This window comes from Saccopteryx leptura, chromosome 1, assembly GCF_036850995.1.
Source record: "Saccopteryx leptura isolate mSacLep1 chromosome 1, mSacLep1_pri_phased_curated, whole genome shotgun sequence".
Taxonomy (NCBI): domain Eukaryota; kingdom Metazoa; phylum Chordata; class Mammalia; order Chiroptera; family Emballonuridae; genus Saccopteryx; species Saccopteryx leptura.
Genome location: NC_089503.1, coordinates 147,036,634 through 147,059,890, shown reverse-complemented (window position 1 = coordinate 147,059,890; position 23,257 = coordinate 147,036,634). Strand labels below are relative to the sequence as shown.

Sequence of the window (23,257 nt, the reverse complement as noted above, 5' to 3'; positions counted from 1 at the left end):
ATGAGGGTTGCACTCCAAAACCCTTAACTCTCTCTCTCTCTCTCTCCTTTCTTTTTTCTTCTTTTAGTGGTTCCCTCTTTTTTTCTCTCTCTCTCTCTTTCTTTTCTCCCTCTATATTAGTTTCTTCCTTTCTCCTTTACATCTCCTCTCACTCAAACCTCAATAACAAACAAATTATCTTATCTGGGACTCAAACTTATGTTTGTGGCATTCTGGGGGGTTTTTACTTCACCTTTTTAACTCACTAGCAGTGCTCCCATCCCTGGCTCTCCATATTATCTAGTTCTTGTTCCACTAAATACAATAGTAATTTTTTAATTTGTCCCCCCATTTTTCCGTTTTCCTCTTAATCCTCTCATCATAACTCTTAGACAACCAACACCTAAAAGCAAATCATTTTATTCTTGACCCAAATTTTTTCCTTATTTGCTTTTTGTGGGTCCATACGCTCTTTTTTTTTTTTTTTTTTTTTTGTTTGCCCCTTTATTACTTTTCCCCAATTCAGGCCCTCCATCACAGGCATTGTTTGTTATAATTCACAGTCCACCACAAGATTTTATCAAGAAAGAGGGGAGAGGAGAGGAGAGGAAAAAAGGAGGGGGGGAATAATTTCCTTTTTTTTTTTTTTTTTAATTTTTATTTTATTTTATTTTTCTTTATTTCATTATTAATTTTTTTTTAAAAAAACAACTTTTTTCGATTTTTTTTTATTATTTTTTTAAACTTTTTATTCTTTATTAAATCTCATTAATACTATCAACAAAACCACCCTCAGATGCCATTAAGGAAGAGAAAATCGAATATCATGGATACAAAAGAAAGAGAGGTAACACAGCTAGATGAGGAAAAATCTATGGAGAAAAAATTTAATATATTGGAAACCTTGGAGCTAAATGACAGAGAATTCAAGATAGAAATCCTAAAAATCCTCCGAGATATACAAGAAAACACAGAAAGGCAATTTAGGGAGCTCAGAAAACAACTCAATGAACACAAAGAATATATGTCCAAGGAAATTGAAACTATAAAAACAAATCAAACAGAGATGAAACACTCAATTCACGAGCTGAAAAACGAAGTAACAAGCTTAGCTAATAGAACAGGTCAGATAGAAGAGAGGATTAGTGAAATAGAAGACAAGCAACTTGAGGCACAACAGAGAGAAGAAGAAAGAGACTCAAAAATTTAAAAAAATGAGATAGCCCTACAAGAATTATCTGACTCCATCAAAAAGAATAACATAAGAATAATAGGTATATCAGAGGGAGAAGAGAGAGAAAATGGAATGGAGAACATACTCAAACAAATAATAGATGAGAACTTCCCAAGCCTGTGGAAAGAACTAAAGCCTCAAGTTCAAGAAGCAAACAGAACTCCAAGTTTTCTTAACCCCAACAAACCTACTCCAAGGCACATCATAATGAAATTGACACAAAACAACAGCAAAGAAAAAATTCTCAAGGCAGCCAGGGAAAAGAAGAATACAACATATAAAGGAAGGCCCATTAGATTATCATCAGATTTCTCAGCAGAAACTCTACAAGCTAGAAGAGAATGGACCCCAATATTTAAAGTCCTGAAAGAGAGGAACTTTCAGCAACGAATACTATACCCATCAAAGCTATCCTTCAAATATGAAGGAGAAATAAAAACATTCACAGATACAGAAAAGATGAGGGAATTTATCATCAGAAAACCCCCACTCCAGGAATTACTAAAGGGGGTTCTCCAATCAGATACAAAGAACAAAAAAAAACAGAGCCACAAGTAAAAGCTCCAAGAAGAACACAATAAAACCAAATTTAAACTGTGACAACAACAAAAAGAAAGAGGGGGAGAAGATGGAGATTAACAGTAGCAAAGGACGATGGAGTGCAAAAGTACTCACAAAATAGTTCGCTACAATGAACAGGGTAGGGACCCTTTTCATTACTCAAAGGTAACCACCATTGAAAAAACCACCACAGAAGCACATGAGATAAAAAAGATAGCAACAGTGGAAAGATGTATGGAATACAACCAAATAAAAACAAAAGATAGAAAAACAAAAGAGAAGGATCAAACAAGACACAAAACTAACAGAAAGCAAGATATAAAATGGCAATAGGGAACCCACAAGTATCAATAATTACACTAAATGTAAACGGATTAAACTCACCAATAAAAAGGCACAGAGTAGCAGAATGGATTAAAAAAGAAAATCCAACTGTATGCTGCCTACAGGAAACTCATCTAAGTAACAAGGATAAAAACAAATTCAAAGTGAAAGGCTGGAAAACAATACTCCAAGCAAATAACATCCAAAAAAAAGCAGGTGTAGCAATACTCATATCGGATAATGCTGACTACAAGACAGGAAAAGTACTCAGAGACAAAAATGGCCATTTCATAATGCTAAGGGGACACTGAATCAAGAAGACATAACAATTCTTAATATATATGCACCAAACCAAGGAGCACCAAAATATATAAGACAGCTACTTATTGATCTTAAAACAAAAACTGACAAAAACACAATCATACTTGGAGACCTCAATACACCGCTGACGGCTCTAGATCGGTCATCCAAACAGAGAATCAACAAAGACATAGTGGCCTTAAACAAAACACTAGAGCACCTGGATATGATAGACATCTACAGGACATTTCATCCCAAAGTGACTGAGTATACATTTTTCTCCAGTGTACATGGATCATTCTCAAGAATTGACCATATGTTGGGCCACAAAAACAACATCAGCAAATTAAGAAAAATTGAAGTTGTACCAAGCATATTTTCTGATCATAAAGCCTTGAAACTAGAATTCAACTGCAAAAAAGAGGAAAATAATCCCACAAAAATGTGGAAACTAAACAACATACTTTTAAAAAATGAATGGGTCAAAGAAGAAATAAGTGCAGAGATCAAAAGATATATACAGACTAATGAAAATGACAATACGACATATCAGAATCTATGGGATGCAGCAAAAGCAGTGATAAGAGGGAAGTTCATATCACTTCAGGCATATATGAACAAACAAGAGAGAGCCCAAGTGAACCACTTAACTTCCCACCTTAAGGAACTAGAAAAAGAAGAACAAAGACAACCCAAAACCAGCCGAAGAAAGGAGATAATAAAAATCAGAGCAGAAATAAATGAATTAGAGAACAGAAAAACTATAGAAAAAATTAATAGAACAAGGAGCTGGTTCTTTGAAAAGATCAACAAAATTGACAAACCCTTGGCAAGACTTACCAAGGAAAAAAGAGAAAGAACTCATATAAACAAAATCCAAAATGAAAGAGGAGAAATCACCACGGACACCGTAGATATACAAAGAATTATTGTAGAATACTATGAAAAACTTTATGCCACTAAATTCAACAACCTAGAAGAAATGGATAAATTCCTAGAAAAATACAACCTTCCTAGACTGAGTCAAGAAGAAGCAGAAAGCATAAACAGACCTATCAGTAGAGAAGAAATAGAAAAAACCATTAAAAACCTCCCCAAAAATAAAAGTCCAGGCCCTGACGGCTATACCAGCGAATTTTATCAAACATTCAAAGAAGACTTGGTTCCTATTCTACTCAAAGTCTTCCAAAAAATTGAAGTAGAAGCAATACTTCCAAACACATTTTACGAAGCCAACATAACCCTCATACCAAAACCAGGCAAGGATGGCACAAAAAAAGAAAACTACCGACCAATATCTCTAATGAATACAGATGCTAAAATACTAAACAAAATACTGGCAAATCGAATACAACAACATATTAAAAAAATAATACATCATGATCAAGTGGGATTCATCCCAGAATCTCAAGGATCGTTCAACATACGTAAAACGGTTAATGTAATACACCATATCAACAAAACAAAGAACAAAAACCACATGATCTTATCAATAGACGCAGAAAAGGCTTTCGATAAAATACAACACAATTTTATGTTTAAGACTCTCAACAAAATGGGTATAGAAGGAAAATATCTCAACATGATAAAGGCCATATATGATAAACCATCAGCTAACATCATATTAAATGGCACTAAACTGAAGGCTTTCCCCCTTAAATCAGGAACAAGACAGGGTTGTCCACTCTCTCCACTCTTATTTAATGTGGTACTAGAGGTTCTAGCCAGAGCAATCAGACAAGACAAAGAAATAAAAGGCATCCATATCGGAAAAGAAGAAGTAAAGGTATCACTTTTTGCAGATGATATGATACTATACATCGAAAACCCCAAAGAATCCACAAAAAGACTACTAGAAACAATAAGCCAATACAGTAAGGTCGCAGGATACAAAATTAACATACAGAAGTCAATAGCCTTTCTATATGCCAACAATGAAACAACTGAGAAGGAACTCAAAAGAACAATCCCCTTCACGATTGCAACAAAAAAAATAAAATACTTAGGAATAAACATAACAAAGAATGTAAAGGACTTATATAATGAAAACTATAAACCATTGTTAAGGGAAATCGAAAAAGATATAATGAGATGGAAGAATATACCTTGTTCTTGGCTAGGAAGAATAAATATAATCAAGATGGCTATATTACCCAAAGCAATATACAAATTTAATGCAATTCCCATCAAACTTCCAATGACAATTTTTAAAGAAATAGAGCAAAAAATCATCAGATTTATATGGAACTATAAAAAACCCCGAATAGCCAAAGCAATCCTAAAGAAAAAGAATGAAGCTGGGGGCATTTCAATACCTGACTTCAAACTCTATTATAGGGCCACGACAATCAAAACAGCATGGTATTGGCAGAAAAACAGACACTCAGACCAATGGAACAGAATAGAAAGTCCAGAAATAAAACCACATATATATAGTCAAATAATTTTTGATAAAGGGGCCAACAACACACAATGGAGAAAAGAAAGCCTCTTCAATAAATGGTGCTGGGAAAACTGGAAAGCCACATGCAAAAGAATGAAACTGGACTACAGTCTCTCCCCCTGTACAAAAATTAACTCAAAATGGATCAAAGATCTAAACATAAGACCTGAAACAATTAAGTACATAGAAGAAGACATAGGTACTCAACTCAGGGACCTGGGTTTTAAAGAGCATTTTATGAATTTGACTCCAATGGCAAGAGAAGTGAAGGCAAAAATTAATGAATGGGACTACATCAGACTAAGAAGTTTTTGCTCAGCAAGAGAAACTGATAACAAAATAAACAGAAAGCCAACTAAATGGGAAATGATTTTTTCAAACGACAGCTCAGATAAGGGCCTAATATCCAAAATATACAAAGAACTCATAAAACTCAACAACAAACAAACAAACAATCCAATAAAAAAATGGGAAGAGGATATGAATAGACACTTCTCCCAGGAAGAAATACAAATGGCCAACAGATATATGAAAAGATGCTCATCTTCTTTAGCTATTAGAGAAATGCAAATCAAAACGGCAATGAGATACCACCTCACACCTGTTCGATTAGCTGTTATTAGCAAGTCAGGTAACAGCAAATGTTGGAGAGGCTGTGGAGAAAAAGGAACCCTCATACACTGTTGGTGGGAATGTAAAGTAGTACAACCATTATGGAAGAAAGTATGGTGGTTCCTCAAAAAACTGAAAATAGAACTACCTTATGACCCAGCAATCCCTCTACTGGGTATATATCCCAAAAACTCAGAAACATTGATACGTAAAGACACATGCAGCCCCATGTTTATTGCAGCATTGTTCACAGTGGCCAGGACATGGAAACAACCAAAAAGCCCATCAATGGATGACTGGATAAAGAAGATGTGGCACATATACACTATGGAATACTACTCAGCCATAAGAAATGATGACATCGGAACAAAATTTACAGCAAAATGGTGGGATCTTGATAACATGATACGAAGCGAAATAAGTAAATCAGAAAAAAACAGGAACTGTATTATTCCATACGTAGGTGGGACATAATAGTGAAACTAAGAGACATTTATAAGAGTGTGGTGGTTACCGGGGGGGGAGGGGGGAATGGGAGAGGGATAGGGGGTGGGGAGGGGCACAAAGAAAACAAGATAGAAGGTGACAGAGGACAATCTGACTTTGGGTGGTGGGTATGCAACATAATTGAACGACAAGATAACCTGGACTTGTTATCTTTGAATATATGTATCCTGATTTATTGATGTCACCCCATTAAAAAAATAAAATTATATAAAAAAAAAAAAAAAAGAAAAAAAAAGAAAAACTTAAGATAGAATAACTTGCATTTTAACTTTTATCAAGGAATTAAATCTAAAGAGATTTTAAATTTGAAACCATCATACAAATGTCCAACCTCTGAATCACATTAACTGTTATCTAATTATGATCTTTGAAAGTATAATTATAATGTATGATATTGTATTAAAATATTTTCCAAATATTTAAAAAAAAAAAAAAAAAAAAAAGATACGAGCTGCGACTCGGTCTGTATTTTTGTTCGAGATCCGAGCAAAATTCCAAGATACAAGTGGTGATTCAGGAAGCTGCCATTAGTTGGCATGTGGGCACACAGGTCCAGTATCAGTAGTTTGATATACGAGCTGACTGACTTACGAGCTCAGTTACAGAACGAATTAAATTTGTATCTCAAGGTACCATTGTATCACTTCCATCTTCTCACAAGAGCTGTGAGCATTGGTAAGATTGCCATAAAAAGGGTATGGAGAAAAGAGGATGGGAAAGCAAATATAGGAGAATTTTTATCCTTAAGAATTGGTGGTTTAAAAGGACGTTTGCAGGAAGAAAGATGGTGATGGAGTAGGTGGATGTTCCAACTACCACCTCACAGGAACAAATTGGATTACAACTTAATTTAAGAACAATCATCTTGAAAAACCAACTTTGGACTAAACTAAGAGGAGTCTATAACCAAGGATCACTGAAGAAACCACACCAACTGGTAGAAAGGGCGAAGACACAGAAAAGGCTCCCCACTCCCAGGAGTGAGTGGCGGCCCGGAGAGATTCTCACTGCGGCGTGGGTTGTCCTGAGTGGTGTGGGTCCTCAGCACCAGGCCCACAGCCCCATCCTAGAGCCCCACAGCCTACAAGAGGCGCTCAGACAGCATTTAGCTGTGCAAAGAGCAGGCTTTCTGTCTGCGTAAAAGAGACACACCTCTCAGACAAAGACACCTGTTTAAAAGGCCCACACAAATAAACCTCGTTCAAAGCCAGTTATCTGGGGATATGGTGGGGGAGAGCTGAAAGGACTGGAGTTGCAGGAGGAGAGTGTAAAGATGGAGGCACAGTGAGAACAGGGAGAAACATTGTGGGGGACAGCCACCAGAACCCTTGTGCTGAATCATTCTCCAGTACTGCAGTCGCCATCTTTTTTGGGTAGAACAATCCCCTCTGAGTGGCATCAGCCTGGGGAAAAGCAACTGCTCCACTCTCAAGAGTCTCTTCTATCCCAGGGATGGTGACAGGTAGTTATGAGAGGTCAAAAAGGAGGGGGCGTGTGAGTGACTCAGTTTTCTGGAGTTGAGACCAGAGCTTCCCCCCCCACACACACTCTCCCAAGTCTATGACTGGCACTTCCACCTCACAAGAGACTCAGCTGAAACTGTCCGAAGAGGGGATAGACTACACTTATGGGTCTCAGGTCATACCCACCAGACTCCTAAGGCCACACCCTACTGAGGTCTGTAAAAAAAGTCTGGACAGACTGACACCTAGGACAAAGGGCTGGAGCCACACCCACCACCTTTCCTAATTGCTGAATTGCAACAGGCTCTAGACTCTAGCAGAGGTTTTTTTCAGCGGCTGAGCCCAACAAGCAGCCAGCAGACAAGCTGCAAGAGGTGAGACTCATGGAGACTTGGTCATTTGAGTGGACTTTCCCCCAGACCCAGAGTGTGTAAAAGCCAGCTTAGGTATGCAGCTGATATTTCCATGTACATCTGGGCCCAGCAAAAGCAGCCACAAATTACGAATTGCTTGTAGCTCCAAGAAAGTTGCTGAGGGCCAGTCACGGGTAGTGTCTCCCATTGGTATGTGCTGGGTTCCTGCTTGGGAGGCCCAGGGCTGGCACATCCAGGGGCCAGCTGCAGAAAACATTGGTTCAGGACCTAACAACCCTTGCTAGAGTGGTATCCTAAGGAAAAGCTCCTCACATCTGGCCTAGCTGAGGCGAGTTCTACTCTCTGTGATCAGCACTGGCACAGTGTCTCATGTGCATTGGATAGGGTGGAGCTTCATAGTTAGCAGGGCCTGGGTGCTGGCTATTCTGTCCTGCTAGGCTAGATTCCACAGGGGGAAGGGAGAGAGGCTTGTAGCATGGACATTTAAAGTGTAGATCCCTGTGAGTCTATTGTTGGATCTGGTCACAGGGCTTAACCAACTTTGGGAGGGGCACAGTCAGCCCCAGAAGATGACTCTCTCAGTCTTCATACCTGAGACTGGGGTCTCAAAAGCTGAAAGAACTTCTGCAGAGGGGACTGTCAGCCACAATCGGTCTGAACCTGCTGCTCAACTTGTTGGGGAGAAGTAAAATTTGAGTATCCAGCAGTGGCTGAGGGATCAAACTCTGGAGTAGGGGCCACATTCCCTGTACTGTACTCCTGACTAAGAGACTCCTGAAGTAGGGGGTCCCACAAACATTGTATTTACAATGTAAGCTGTTCTAACCCACCAAGCATGCAATCTGTAGAGGGGTTGTTTGGGTGAGGCCAACCAGAGCCCACATTACAATCTTACTATAGAAGAATCTGTGAGAAGACCAGGCAGCTGCAAACGGAGGAAGAGCAGCTGAAAAATGAATACAAATCCTACAGAGCTTGGGGATTTTATGGAGCTGTTGTCATCTCTAAGCAGGAGGAAGCTGATTCTTATACAAAGGTTGGCCCCTCCCACAGTACCCAGACACAGAAAACGCAGACACAAACAGCGAAAAGTGCAGTAGCTACAGACTGGTAGCCCACAGAGGGTAACAAACAGCAGCTGATGTGAACCCAAGAAGAACTAGAGCCAACACACTACTGGTAGTAGGTGGCAGACAACACCAACCCTAGACTCAGCTAGCTACACAAGCAGCACACCCAAAGGTTAAGTCTAAAAGGCACCACACACTGTGAAGAATAAATATGCCCAACAGGACAGACATTGCACAATATGTAATACACATAATCAAGGTGGATCCTTAGAGCCAACCAGCCTGAAAAGATAAACGTACACATGAAAAGACCAACTGCATCTAATACTCACATAAAACAAGAGGGAAAATAGTACCCTCAAGAAGCATTCTCAGAAGAAGGAAACAAGTGGCCTGGAGGACAGCCCATCTTCTTCATAAAGACTACACAAAAATTTCAAAGTCAGACAGCACTACCTAATACACAGACAAAATGAGCAGACAAAAATGTTACCCAAGTGAATCAACAAGAGAAATCTCCCCCCCCCAAAAAAACTGAATGAGATGGAAAAAACAAAAATACTAGATGTAGAGTTTAAAATAATGATTTTTAGGATGTTCAAGGATCTTAGAGAAACAGTGGATGGACATAATGAGCATCTAAATAAAGAGATAGCAAGCATCAAAAAGGACATTGAAATTATAAAAAAGGAACCAGTCAGAAATGACAAATAAAATAGCAGAAATGAAGACTGCACTAGAAGGAATTAATAGCAGGCTGAATGAAGCAGAGGATTGAATCAGTGATTTAGAGGACAAGATAAATGAAAGCATGGAAGCAGAGCAGCAAAAAGAAAAGGGGGTAAAAAAAGTCTAAGGAAACTATGAGAGCTCTGTGACAACATGAAGAGAAACAACATCCACATCATAGGGGTTCCTGAAGGAGAAGAGAACGAACAAGGAATAGAGAACCTGTTTGAAGAACTCATAGTTGAAATTTTCTTTAAATTGATGAAGGAAAAAGTCACACAAGTTCAAGAAATATAGAGTTCCATTAAAGAGAAACCTATGGAGGCCTACAGCAAAACACATGATAATTAAAGTGTCAAAGTTAAGAGACAAAGAAAGAATACTAAAGGCTGCAAGAGAAAAGCAGTTAATTACCAACCGAGGAGCCCCCATAAGGATGACATCTCACTGCTCAATAGAAACACTTGAGGCTAGAAAGGATTGGCAAGAAATAATTCAAAGTGGTGCAAAGCAAGACCTACTACCAAAACTTCTTTATCTAGCAAGGGTTACGTTGAAAATTGAAGGAGAAATAAAAAGCTTCCAAGACAAAAACAAAAAAACAAAAAAACTCAAGGAATTCATTACAACCAAACCAGTACTGCAAGAAATGTTAAGGGGCCTGCTGTAAAAAGAGCAAAGGGAGGAAAAAATTTGAGAAAAAGAGGATCGTAGATTTAAAGAATAAAATGGAAAGAAACAATTACATATCAATAATAACTTTAAATGTAAATGGATTAAATGCTCCAATCAAAAGACAATGTGTAGATGCATGAATAAGAAAAAAGGACCTGTACATGTGCTGTCTATAAGAGACCCACCTCAGAACAAGAGATACACATAGACTAAAAGTGAACAGATGGAAAAAAATATTTCACACAAATGGAAATTAAAAATAAGCTAGGGTAGCAATACTTGTATCTGACAGAAAGGACTTTAAAACAAAACCTATAGTAAGGGATAAAGAAGGTCACTACATAATGATAAAGGGAGCAATCCAACAGGAGGATATAACCATTGTAAATATCTATGTGCCTAATATAGGAGCACCTAAATACATAAAGCAGATTTTGATGGACGTAAAGGGCAAGAACAACGGCAATATTATAATATTAGGGGATTTTAACACCACACTAACGTCAATGAATAGATCTTCAAGACAGAAAATTAACAAGGAAACAGTGGCCTTAAATGACACACTAGGTCAACTAGATCTAATAGATATCTTCAGAACTTTTAGCCTAATGCAGCAGAATATACATTCTTTTCAAGTGCTCATGATACATAATCTAGGATAGACCACATGTTAAGACACAAAACAAGTCTCAAATTTAAGAAGATTGAAATCATATCAAACATCTACTCTGATGACAATGGCATGAAATTAGAAATCAACTACAATAGGAAAATTGAAAAATATTCAAACACTTGGAGGCCAAATAGCATGTTATAAAATAATGAATGAGTTAACAACAAAATCAAAGATGAAAACAAAATTTTCCTTGAAACAAATGAAAATGAACATACAACAACTCAAAATTTATGAGACACAGCAAAAGCAGTCCTGAGAGGGAAGTTCATAGTATTACAGGCATATCTTAAGAAGCAAGAAAAAGCTCAAATAAACAACTTAACCCTGCATCTAAAAGAACTAAACAAAAAACAACAACAACAAATAAAGACCAGAGGAAGTAAAAGGAAGGAAATAATAAAGATCAGAGCAGAAATAAATGACATAGAGGCTAAGAAAGCAATACAGAGGATCAATGAAACCAAGTGCTGCTTTTCTTAAAAGGTAAACAGGATTGATGAACCTTTAACCAGACTCATTAAGAAAAAAAGAGGACTCAAATAAATAAAATTAGAAATGAAAGTGGAGAAGTAACAACGAACACAGCAGAAATACAAAGGCTTGTAAGAAAATACTATGAAGATCTGTATGCCAAATAATTGGACAACGTAGGTGAAATAGTTAAATTCCTACAAACATATAATCTTCCCAAATTCAATCTGAAAGAATCAGAAAACCTAAACAGACCGATTACAACAAATGAAATCAAAACAGTTATCAAAAAACTCCCAGCAAGCCTAACCTGTGGTGGCGCAGTGGATAAAGCATCGACCTGGAACGCTGAGGTCGCTGGTTCGAAGCCCCACACTTGTCTGTCTGGTCAAGGCACATATGGGAGTTGATGCTTTCTGCTCCTCCCCCCTTTCTCTCTCAATCTCTCTCTCTCTCTCACTCTGTCCTCTCTAAAATGAATGAATGAATGAATGAATGAATGAATAAATAAACTCCTAGCAAACATAAGTCCTGGACCAGATGGCTTCACATGCAAATTTTACCAAATATTCAAAGACCTAATACCTATACTTCTCAAGTTATTTCAAAAAGTCAAGAGGAAGGAAGACTTCCAAGCTCCTTCTATCAGGCAAGCATAATCCTCATTCCACAACCAGGTAAAGACAATACAAAGAAAGAAAACTGATGAATTTAGATGCTAAATTCTCAACAAAATATTAGCAAACTGGAACCAGCAATACATAAAAAAAATTATACATTATGATCAAGTGGAATTTATTCTGGGGAGACAAGGCTGGTACAATATTTGCATATCAATAAATGTGATTCATCACATAAACAAAAGGAAGAATAAAAATCACATGATAATATCAACAGATGCAGAGAAAGCATTTGATACAATCTACTACCAATTTATGATCAAAACTCTCAGCAAAGTGGGAATACAGGAACATAGCTGAACATGATAAAGGCCATTTATGACAAACCCACAGCCAACATCGCACTCAATGGGCAAAAATTAAAAGTAATCCCCTTAAGATCAGGAACAAGGCAGGGGTGCCCCCTATCACCACTCTTATTCAACATAGTTCTGGAAGTCCTAGCCACAGCAAGCAGACAAGAAGAAAAAGTAAAAGGCATCCAAATTGGAAAAGAAGTAAAACTATCATTATTTGGTGATGACATGATACTGTACATAGAAAACCCGAAAGTCTCAGTCAAGAAACTACTAGACCTGATAAATGAATTCAGCAAGGTGGTAGGATATAAAATAAATATTCAGAAATCAGTGGCATTTTTATAGACCAACAATAAAGTGTCTGAAAGAGAAATTAAGGAAACAATCCCCTTCACTATTGCAACAAAAAAAATTAAGTAGCTAGAAGTAAATTTAACCAAGGAGGTAAAGAACTTGTACTCAGGCCTGACCAGGCAGTGGTGCAGTGGATAGAGCATCGGACTGGAATGCGGAGGACTCAGGTTCGAGACCCTGAGGTTGCCAGCTTGAGCACGGACTCATCTGGTTTGAGCAAAGCTCACCAGCTTGGACCCAAGGTTGCTGGCTCAAGCAAGTGGTTACTCGGTCTGCTGAAGGCCTATGGTCAAGGCACATATGAGAAAGCAATCAATGAACAACTAAGGTGTCGCAACAAAAAATTAATGATTGATGCTTCTCATCTCTCTCCATTCCTGTCTGTCTGTCCCTATCTATCCCTCTCTCTGACTCTCTCTCTCTGTCTCTGTAAAAATAAATAAATAAATAAATAAATAAATAAATAAATAAATAAATAAATAAAAGCATGTAGTCAATTAAAAAAAAATTTAAAAAAAGAACTTGTACTCAGTAAATTATAAAACATTGGTAAAAGAAATCAAGAAAGATATAAACAAGTGGAAGCATATACTGGCTTCATGGATAGAAAGAATAAACATCATTAAAATGTCTATATTACCCAAACAATCTATAAATTCAGTGCAATTCCTAATAAAATACCAATGGCATACTTCAAAGATATAGAACAAATATTCCAAAAATTTATATAAAACCAAAAAAGAACATGAATAGCCTCAGCAATCTTAAAAAAGAAGAATAAAGTGGGAGGTATCACACTTCCTGATATCAAGTTATACTACAAGGCCATTGTACTCAAAACAGCTTGGTACTGGCATAAGAACAGGCATACAGATCAATGGAACAGAACAGAGAACTCAGAAATAAACCCACACCTTTATGGTGAATTGATATTTGACAAAGGAGGTAAGAGCATACAATGGAGTAAAGACAGTCTCTTTAATAAATGGTGTTGGGAAAATTGGATAGGTACATGCAAAAAAATGAAACTAGACCACCAACTTACACAATTCACAAAAATAAACTCAAAATGGATAAAAGACTTAAATGTAAGTTGTGAAACAATAAACATCTTGGAAGAAAACATAGGCAGTAAATAAACTCTCCAATATCTCTCATAGCAATATTTTTGCCGATTTATCTCCACGGGCAAGTAAAATAAAGGACAGGATGAATAAATGGAAATATATCAACTAAAAAGCTTTTGCATAGCAAAAGACACCGTGAACACAATAAAAAGACAACCTACACAATGGGAGAACATATTTGCCAATACATCTGATAAGAGGTTAATAACCAAAGTTTATACAGAACTTCTAAAACTCAACATCAGGAAGGTAAACAATCCAAAGAAAAAATGGCCAAAAGAACTGAATAGACACTTCTCCAAAGATGATATATACATGGCCAATAGAAGTAGGCAGATGAAAATATGTTCAATGTCACTAATCATCAGAGAAATGCAAATTAAAACCATAATGAGATACCACCTCACACCTGTCAGAATGGCGCTCATTAACAAATCAACACACAGTAAGTGCTGACGAGGGTGTGGAGAATAGGGAACCCTCCTGCACTGCTGGTGGGAATACAGACTTATGCAGCCACTGTGGGGAACTGTATGGAATTTCCTCAAAAAATTAAAAAGGGAACTGCCCTTTGACCCAGCTATCCCACTTTTAGGAATATATCCTAAGAATATCAAATCACTGATTCAAAAGGTGAAATGCACCCCCATGTTTATGGCAGCATTGTTTACAATAGCCAAGATCTGGAAACAGCCCAAGTGTCCATCAGTGGACGAGTGGATTAAAAAGTGATGGTACATATATACAAGGGAATACCATGCAGCTGTGAAAAAGAGTGAAATTTTACCTTTTGTGACAGCATGGATGGACCTAGATATCATTATGCTAAGAGAAATAAGCCAGGCAGAGAAAGAAAAATATCATATGATCTCACATATATGTGGGAATCTAATGAACAAAGTGAACTGAGGAACAGAATAGAGTCAGAGGCGGAGTCACAGGGACCACTTGTCAGAGAAAAGGGGGATGAAGGGATGGGATCAGAGAAGGTAACGGGATAAGTGAAACTATATATACATAACACAGAGATATAGATAGCAGGACAGCAAATCCTAGAGGAAAGAGGGTAGGGAGTTAGAGGGAGGGGGACAAAAGGTGGTATAAAAAGGGACACAGGGGTGGGGGGCGAGGGAGTTATATTCAGTGGGACATTTAAATCCATGTAAACACAATAAATTAGAAATTAATAAAAAAAATTAAAAAGGACAATTTTTAAAAATATCAACAGCTAATTGACTCAGTATATTTTAGCAATGGATAAGCCTCCTTTGTGGAAAGCAGAGCTTTGGATATAAATTTTGTCTCCTTTACTTCCTGCAAGTAAATAAAACTACCTTGCAATAACAACAAAAATAAAATAAATAGAAGGACAATATTTTAAAGGAGAACCATCAGAGCATTAAGAAAAAATATCAAAATGCCATAGTCAGGGGTGAAGGCATTTTTTTAGAAGGTCAAGGGATAGGAAATAGTGTATCAAATATTACAAAGAGATTGAGAGAGATGGAAGAACTGAAGAATCTATTGGACTTGACAGGCATCAGCAACACTGTTCCAATAAGGTGCTGGGTACAGAATCCCATGTACCAAGGAGTGGAATATAATAATGAAAGGCAAGAATGAGGAGGCGAGTGTTTAGGTTCCCCCAGCATAACCACTAACCCTGCTATTGTAGGAGCGCAGCAACACAACTCCTATTGTTCTACCTACAAATCTTTCCACCAACCAGGGGACCCTTGGTGGGCAGTAAAGGGTCTAATTCATTTTCATATAGCCAACACAGTGCTTTGCATAGAGCAGGCACCCAATAAATGTCTGCAGAACTAGATTTCACCTAACTCCATCAGAGGGGAACAGGAAAAAAGTCTAAAATTTGGCATCCAAGCCATGATTAAATCAACTCTTTTCCCAACATTCACTGTGACCAACATTCCTTTCTAAGTCCTAGGGATTCAAAGATGAGTAAGATATTAGTAATATAGGTAGGCAGCTATTGTTGAAAGAATAGCCAAAAGAATCCCTGCTACAGTTTTGGGGGTAACCATGAAGACTCTCCTCTGGTTTGTGGCTTCCACCACTGTTTATAGAGTTGGTTGCAAGGTGTCGTTATGCTTCTCCCTTATGGGCTGAGCAACACCTTTCTCCAGGACATGCCGCTCCATCCCTCACCACTGACTCCTTAGTGCTGGCCTTGCTCTCCCAGCGTCACACCACTCTATCACATCTGAAGATGTGTGCAGGGGTATACCAGAGTACCTCTTCATCCCATTCCTCTTAGAGCAGGATAAAGAGAAATAAAAAAGGGACAGACCACTGGTCTACTCAGCCTTGTGCTCGGCCTCTGCAAATGGAAGCAAAAGCAGCCTGCAGCAGTGGATTTTGAATATGGCCCTCTCCAGTTAGGGAGAGCTCCTGAGTACTGTGACTATCTCGTAGTCGATGACAGATCTATTATCTGAGGCCTTATCGCCTTTCCTTCTTTCAATGGACAGTTTAGCTTACTCAGCTTACAATATAAACAGCCTCTGTATATAAAGAGGCAGAGTAAGTTTGAATTGCTTAAGACATAAGCAAGAAGGAAATTATTTGAACCAGTTGGTTAGTGTTTCAGGAAGGGGGGCTTGGGGTCAGATATTTTAAAAGTAAAAAAAAGTAGATAAGTAGATAGAAAATAGCATTAATTAAATTACCATCAAACAGGAGGCATCAGGGGCATGCCCATCATTTTACTACATACTACTCATACACAAAAACCTGTGATGATCAAGAATTCAAATTAAATCTCTAGGATTGGGGGTTACATGTCTACTTTGCAGACAAGATGTCAAAAGCTGATGATGCAAAGGCCTAAACCAGACTTCAGAAATATTTTGTTTGTGTCACAACATTTAATAAGTGAGAAGAGGGGTGATAGAGAGACAGACTCCCACATGTGCCCTGACTAGGATCCACCTGGCAATCCCTGTCTGGGGCTGATGCTCAAATCAATGGAGCTATGTTTAGCACCTGAAGCTGATGCTCAGACCAACTGAGTTATCGTCAGCATCTGGGGCTGATGCTCAGACCAACCAAGTCACTGGCTACAGGAGGAACCACAGCATTTTAAAAATAGATTTTTTTTTCCTAAATAGTTGTCAATATTTAAAATCTGGAGGAGTCCATGTTAGAAATTCTAAATTTCTAGGTTCATGCAAAAGCAGAAGATTAGCAATCCTGGGCCCACATCCTCATCTAAAAATACATCATAGCTCAGTAATGCACTCACTTCAGTCCCTACCATGTCTATTGGTTTCCTATTACCAAGCCTGGTCCAGTTCACTCATTTACATCCCTGCCCAAGCCCTGTAGGTCCTGGGGTTGAAGACCTTTGCCACAGAGGAAGAGGAAAAGGAGCTTTAGCCCCATTGTTACACTATATCCATTGTGATTTCACAAAGTGGCTGATTCTATCAGTGAGGAATTCTATTTGTGATTCCACTGTGGTAATAAGACCCTAAGGTTGCTTCCTCATTTGAACTTGCACTTGCATGTCTACATCATCACTTTGTCCTTCTCATTGGTCACTCATTTTGAAATTGCCTTCTTCAATATTTAAGACAACCCGTAGACTCAGTATCCCAGGATTTAGTGAATACATTTACTTTTTTTCCTATGTATTTCATATACGTGGGTACTACGGCCATTCCCAGCTGATTCCTCTCTTAAAAAAACCAAAATTATCTTTTAGGGAAACTACTCCATCCTCTTGCTTCTTTCAGCTGTTTAGCTTCTGGCCATTTCCAAATTCATCATATCTTCTATAACATGTAGCAAGCACTAACTTGAGAAGTTTTCTAATAGCACAAAGGACAGAGACTCTTACCTATGGGTATTAGCATGAGGATAATGTTCTAAACTCTCTGGTGAGAACTAGGGAATTCAGATATTTGTATACCCGAAGCCAATGCATCAATTCTCTCAAGATATTAACTATAAGATATTTATGATACATGGGCTGTGTCAAGGTAAATGTATATGATGAAACTAAAAGGTATATAGTTAAATAGTAAGGTGCACTTGACTCTAAAGATAATGTTTTCTTTTTTGCTTCCTGACATCAGCAAAGGCTTAGCTGGGCTGTATGAAGGCAGCTACATGTCAGGTTAACATCTTCACGAAATAGTATCAGCATCATAACTGTTGTCCATAGCCAAACACACTTCACCAAGAGGAGCTGAGTTATGCCTGCCTTTAATCTGGCATTTGGTGGATTATATCCCTAAAATCCCATTTAATGCTAAATGTGATCTATGGGTGGCACTTCAAGAGATCAGATAAGAGGGACAGATCCATATTTCAAGTCATACTATAAGTGAAACATCATGGCTTGATCTGAATCCATATGCTCTGTTGTCCAAGAAAACAGTCGTGTCTATGCTGTGCCTAATTTCTGATCCATTATCAGGTTTTCTGTCCTATAGAAAACTTCACCCAGGAAGTAGGATTTTCCTCTCCTTTAGGTCTTTGGTTTTGAAGAGCCTTTGTTTATATAAAGATGTAGTATAAACTTGTTTTCTCTCTAGTGTGGCCCTCATCAACCCACAGATCAAACAAAGTGGTCCCACCTTCCCACTTATGTACTCTGTGTTCTTTCAGAGCCTCCCAGGTAACTGGAGCAGGGCTGCTGGACAAATCAGCAGGTTGTCATGAAGTCTGTAATATAGAGAGTTCCAGGGGACCTGGGACCTTGGGACCTTGTTTAAGGCCTCTTGTTCTCCTCTGGTTTGGCTTTGTGAGAGAACCTCTGCCCTTTATGCTACCTGCATCATTACACTGCTCAGAGACAATGTGCTGAGCAAGGTGAGGAAGCCTACTGCACCAACCTGACAAGCACAGGCAGGCAGGTGAAGCTGTTCTGGCCTCTTCCTCCCCAGAATCCACCACGGGGCAGGCTTGCTTCTGTGTACTCTGAGCAGCGTAACAGAACATTCATTAAAATTTGAATTTGCCAAAAACAGTTGAAAATGATGATGATATCTGCTGATGATACCTGAATGTCTTATCAGTCAATGGATGATGACCATTAGTGCTTTAGAGAGACACCATTATACTGTCCCCATTGGTACTACATCTTCGGTTCTTCCCTCTCAGAGGGCCTGAGGCTCCATGATGCTGACAAGGAGTTAGTTGACGACATTTTCCTTCTTTAAGCGAATCATTTTGGACCACAAGACGTTGTGTAAGAAATGTTATAAAACTTTGGTTTTACTGCTCATCTCTACTGGCAATGATGTTAACATAACATACTATAGAGATAATTGTTACATGAGTAGCCTTCATAATTAATAAACAGTATAGTAGAAATAAGAAAGAATCTTTAAACTTTAGATCCCAGGACGGTGTTTGTTTTTGTTGTTAGATAGAAGGAATGTCATGACACTTGTGGACAGGGTTAGCAACAAGTGTAAGTTGCTATTCAGTGGGAACAGGCAGCAAGGGGCCAGAAGTGACCAGCATTAATATTTGAGTTTCTGGGAAGTCAAAGGGGAGAGTGTCTGAGAAAGGACCAAGATAACCAGATGGCAGAGGGTGAGTTGGGGAGAGAGGAGACCTATTCACCAGACAATACCAAACTACTTCAATATTTTCACAATTGGTTAAACAGCTGAACCAGCTAACTACCTGCCCTGGTTGTAATAACTCAACACTTATCATGCTAGTTAGACACAATTAGATGCTTGTTACTAAACACAATTAGATACTTGTTACAATGGGAATATAACAGGGGCATATTCTTGCCAATGACTATTTAATGTCACTACGAATTTCAGGCATTTTGCAAGATGTGGAATTAAGCCATTTAAAATATGCATCACATATCCATATACTTACAACAGCTGCAAAGATGTATTTCTGGTCTTTTTCTTGTAAAAAGAGCAGCACATCAGTTAAAAGTAGAGCTAGGATATCTTCAAAGAAAAAAGCATTATTAGTATTAATAAAGCAAACCACAGTTCAATACCATCATAAAGCATTGTGATTTCATGTTTAAAATTTAAACAAATTTATTCAAGACAAAAGACTAAGATTTAGTCTAATTATGAAACTTTTATTAAGAATGCCTGTATTATGATGGTCAAAGATATATTTTATAGATAACTTAAATGTTTAGGCATACATGTTTATATGTATAACCAAAAGCATTGCTAAACCTCCAGAAAAATTTAATGTTGCAGCTTTTAAAAAGAAAGAAAATTATCCAGCACTGGCCAGTTGGCTCAGTGGTAGAGCATTGGCCTGGCATGTGGAAGTCCTGGGTTTGATTCCCAGTCAGGGCACACAGGAGAAGATCATCTGCTTCTCCACCTTCCCCCCTCTTTCTTCCCCTCCCACAGCCATAGCTCAAATGATTCGAGCAAGTTGGCCCTGGGCACTGAGGATGGCTCCAAGGCCTTGCCTCAGGCACTAAAATATCTTGGTTGCCAAGCAATGGAACAGCAGCCCAAATGGGCAGAGCATCACCTGCTAGGGGGCTTGCCAGGTAGATCCCAGTTGGGGAGCATGCAGAGTCTGTCTCTATCTCCCCACCTCTCGCTTAATAAAAGGTTTTTTTTAAAAAAATTATCCAATTGAGCCTGACCAGACGGTGGCGCAGTGGATAGAGCATCAGACTGGGGTGCGGAAGACCCAGGTTCGAGACCCCGAGGTCGCCAGTTTGAGTGTGGGCTCATCTAGTTTGAGCAAAAATTCACCAGCTTGGACCCAAGGTCGCTGGCTCAAGCAAGGGGTTACTGGGTCTGCTGAAGGCCCACAGTCAAGGCACATATGAGAAAGCAATCAATGAACAACTGAGGTGTGGCAATGCGCAACGAAAAACTAATGATTGATGCTTCTCATCTCTCCGTTCCTGTCTGTCTGTCCCTGTCTATCCCTCACTCTGACTCTCTCTGTCTTTGTAAAAAAAAAAAAAATTATCCAGTTGAAAAAAAAAGGTTTTAATAGAATGGAACAAGCCCTTACCTTTAAAGGGATAGGGAAGTGCTTAATTAAAAATGTTAGAGGGCAGCATCTGCCTTGATTTTATGTATAAAAATTATATATAAAAATCTGCTATTCTGTTCCATCTCGATCTGAAGGAAGTTTGAGATCCTGTACTTCCCTTACAAATTGTTCTCAAGAAACCATCTTTACTATACCACTAACCATTCTGACATTGAGTTATCAAACTAGTGATTCTGCAAAATAGATAAAAAGCAAATGACTTGGACACACAGGATCTACAGACTACTTAATATTATAGGTTGGTTAATATTCTAATCATGGAATGCTTATTTACAACATGGCAAGTTGCAGATCAACAAATGCTAGTTTAGTCATTAGAGGCAACCATCCCCAAAACTTGACAACCCTCCAATAGAATTAACAACCTCTCAGTGCTTACCTAAGGATGTTAAGATGTGTTAAAAACAAGAAGAGCAAACCAGTGATTCTTAACATGGCTTCAAATAGACTCACCTGGAAGCTTTTAAGTATCTCTATACTTGAGGTCCATCCCCAGACCAATACACTCAGAATTTCTGGGAGGAGACAAGTAGTAATAAATTTTTCAAGCTCCAGAGGTGATTCTTGAGTGTGGCTAGGGTTGAGAAAGCCTAGCTCAGGCCAGATGCTAGCTACAGAATTGGTCCTTAAGAATGTGAGTGAACTGTTTCAGACTCTAACTAGATTAGCAGAGTCAAGTTAATGTCTATTAGCAAACAGTAGCACTGAAGATTCATTTACACCAATGTAAATGTGTCTATGCACTGTGTTACTCTATAACAAATATGACACTCAGAGTTCATTTCTCCCCTCAGTGGTCTGCCAGCCCTGATCTAATTGGGTTGGCACACAGCAGACTCTCAGTGTGTGGGTGTACTGCCTCACTTTAAATACACATTGGTTAGATTAATATTTCTGTGCCAACAATTAGTAGCATTTTGAGTTCCCCTGATTCAAACATCACTAACTTGTGCATTCATAAACTATATATGAAGGCTTTTGCTTACAGCAGCAAACTCCCACCAAAGGTTTGTAGCATTGGCCATACTGCCTATGGAAGTTCATGACTTGATCCTTCAGAAAATTTTCCACTGACCTGGGCTTTGTGCATATGCCTACATCCTTCATCCATTTTTTTTTTTTTTGAAAATCTGTCCTCTGTTAAATGAATAACATGTGTGGGGTAAAAAGGAGAAATTGCTCTGTTAGACCACATTACCTTTGAAACGGCCTGTGGCAGTTTTCCAAAAAACAAGGCCATCATATAAGAGAGTCCTTTCTTTGCTGACCAGTGCCTGCTTCCTGAACACATGGCCATTCCTGAGCTTTGTGTATGTTTTGTTTTCAATCTTACTTAGGATTTCAAGCCACTTTTGGTTTTTCTCATATTCGCTGACTTTTAAATCCACTGCTGCAATCATGTCTTTAATTAAACAAAGAGCTTTGCATAAGTCTTTATGTTCTTCTGTATTTTCTGCATGGTAAAAAGAAAAAGAATGAGTGAAAGAACATTATACAATAAGTCAGTGATAAAGAAGACAAATTGATTTCTATAGTTTTAAATACAGTTAAATGCATCATCCAAATGGCAACAAATAAATAAATCTCATAATAAAAATGTTGAATTAAATTCAAATACCACACTATCACTATGCACCCCTCCTCCTAAAAGAACCATTAAAATATTTAATTATAAAAGATTAGTTTATCAGATGTGCTTCAGCTGAAACACTGTGAAAATAGGATGTCTAGTCCCTAGGGACTGGTTTGACCTTCCTCCCAGGGCAGGGAATGTTGTGTACATAGGGTGGGGCAAAAGCAGGTTTACAGTTCTGAGTAGGTGAAACACAGTTTATTCTTATATTATTATTTATTAATTATTCTATTATTTTCCATATGGACAACTATAAACCTACTTTTGCCCCACCATGTATACTCACTTAGGCCTTTCTTCTGCCTTCCCATACACAGGTAATCAAGTAATCCCCAGATCAAGTTTCTCAGAACTCAGTCAAGCCATGGCCCCAGGTGGCAGTCCTTTCATAAATGAGCTAACAAGGCCTTAAATAGGCATCAGAGTCAGTTACTTTCCTGGATCCCTTCCTCCATAAAAATAATACTCAATATTATATTTTCCAACTGCATTAGAGTGAAGATGATTATATCAATAATACACTCAAGACATTTTTTGAACTAAAACATTGGACCATGGCACTGTGCTTACTGGCTAATGCCAACAGAGTAGATAATCACCAATTCCAGTTGTTATTCTTTAAGACATTGGCTGCCTGGTCTTATTTCTGGCTTATCTTAAGCAAAAATTCTGGCGGAGTTGCTAGATCAGCCTCCTGAAATTCCA

The 23,257-nt window shown here is 38.3% G+C and overlaps 1 protein-coding gene across 9 annotated transcripts in view; it reads right to left on the bottom strand.

Annotated features, from left to right (window-relative positions):
* ARHGEF28 (Rho guanine nucleotide exchange factor 28) overlaps window positions 1-23,257 on the bottom strand; it is a 368,879-nt gene that overhangs the window by 61,550 nt on the left and 284,072 nt on the right. For all 9 annotated transcript variants that reach the window (XR_010750308.1, XM_066377149.1, XM_066377154.1 and 6 more), the window contains 2 exons: window positions 22,118-22,372; window positions 19,750-19,826 (listed from right to left, as the gene is read on the bottom strand). Coding sequence is in view for 8 of the 9 variants with exons in the window: in XM_066377149.1 (XP_066233246.1) it covers window positions 19,750-19,826; window positions 22,118-22,372 (332 nt within the window). In the remaining variant the exon portion in view is untranslated. The remainder of the gene's footprint in view (window positions 1-19,749; window positions 19,827-22,117; window positions 22,373-23,257) is intronic.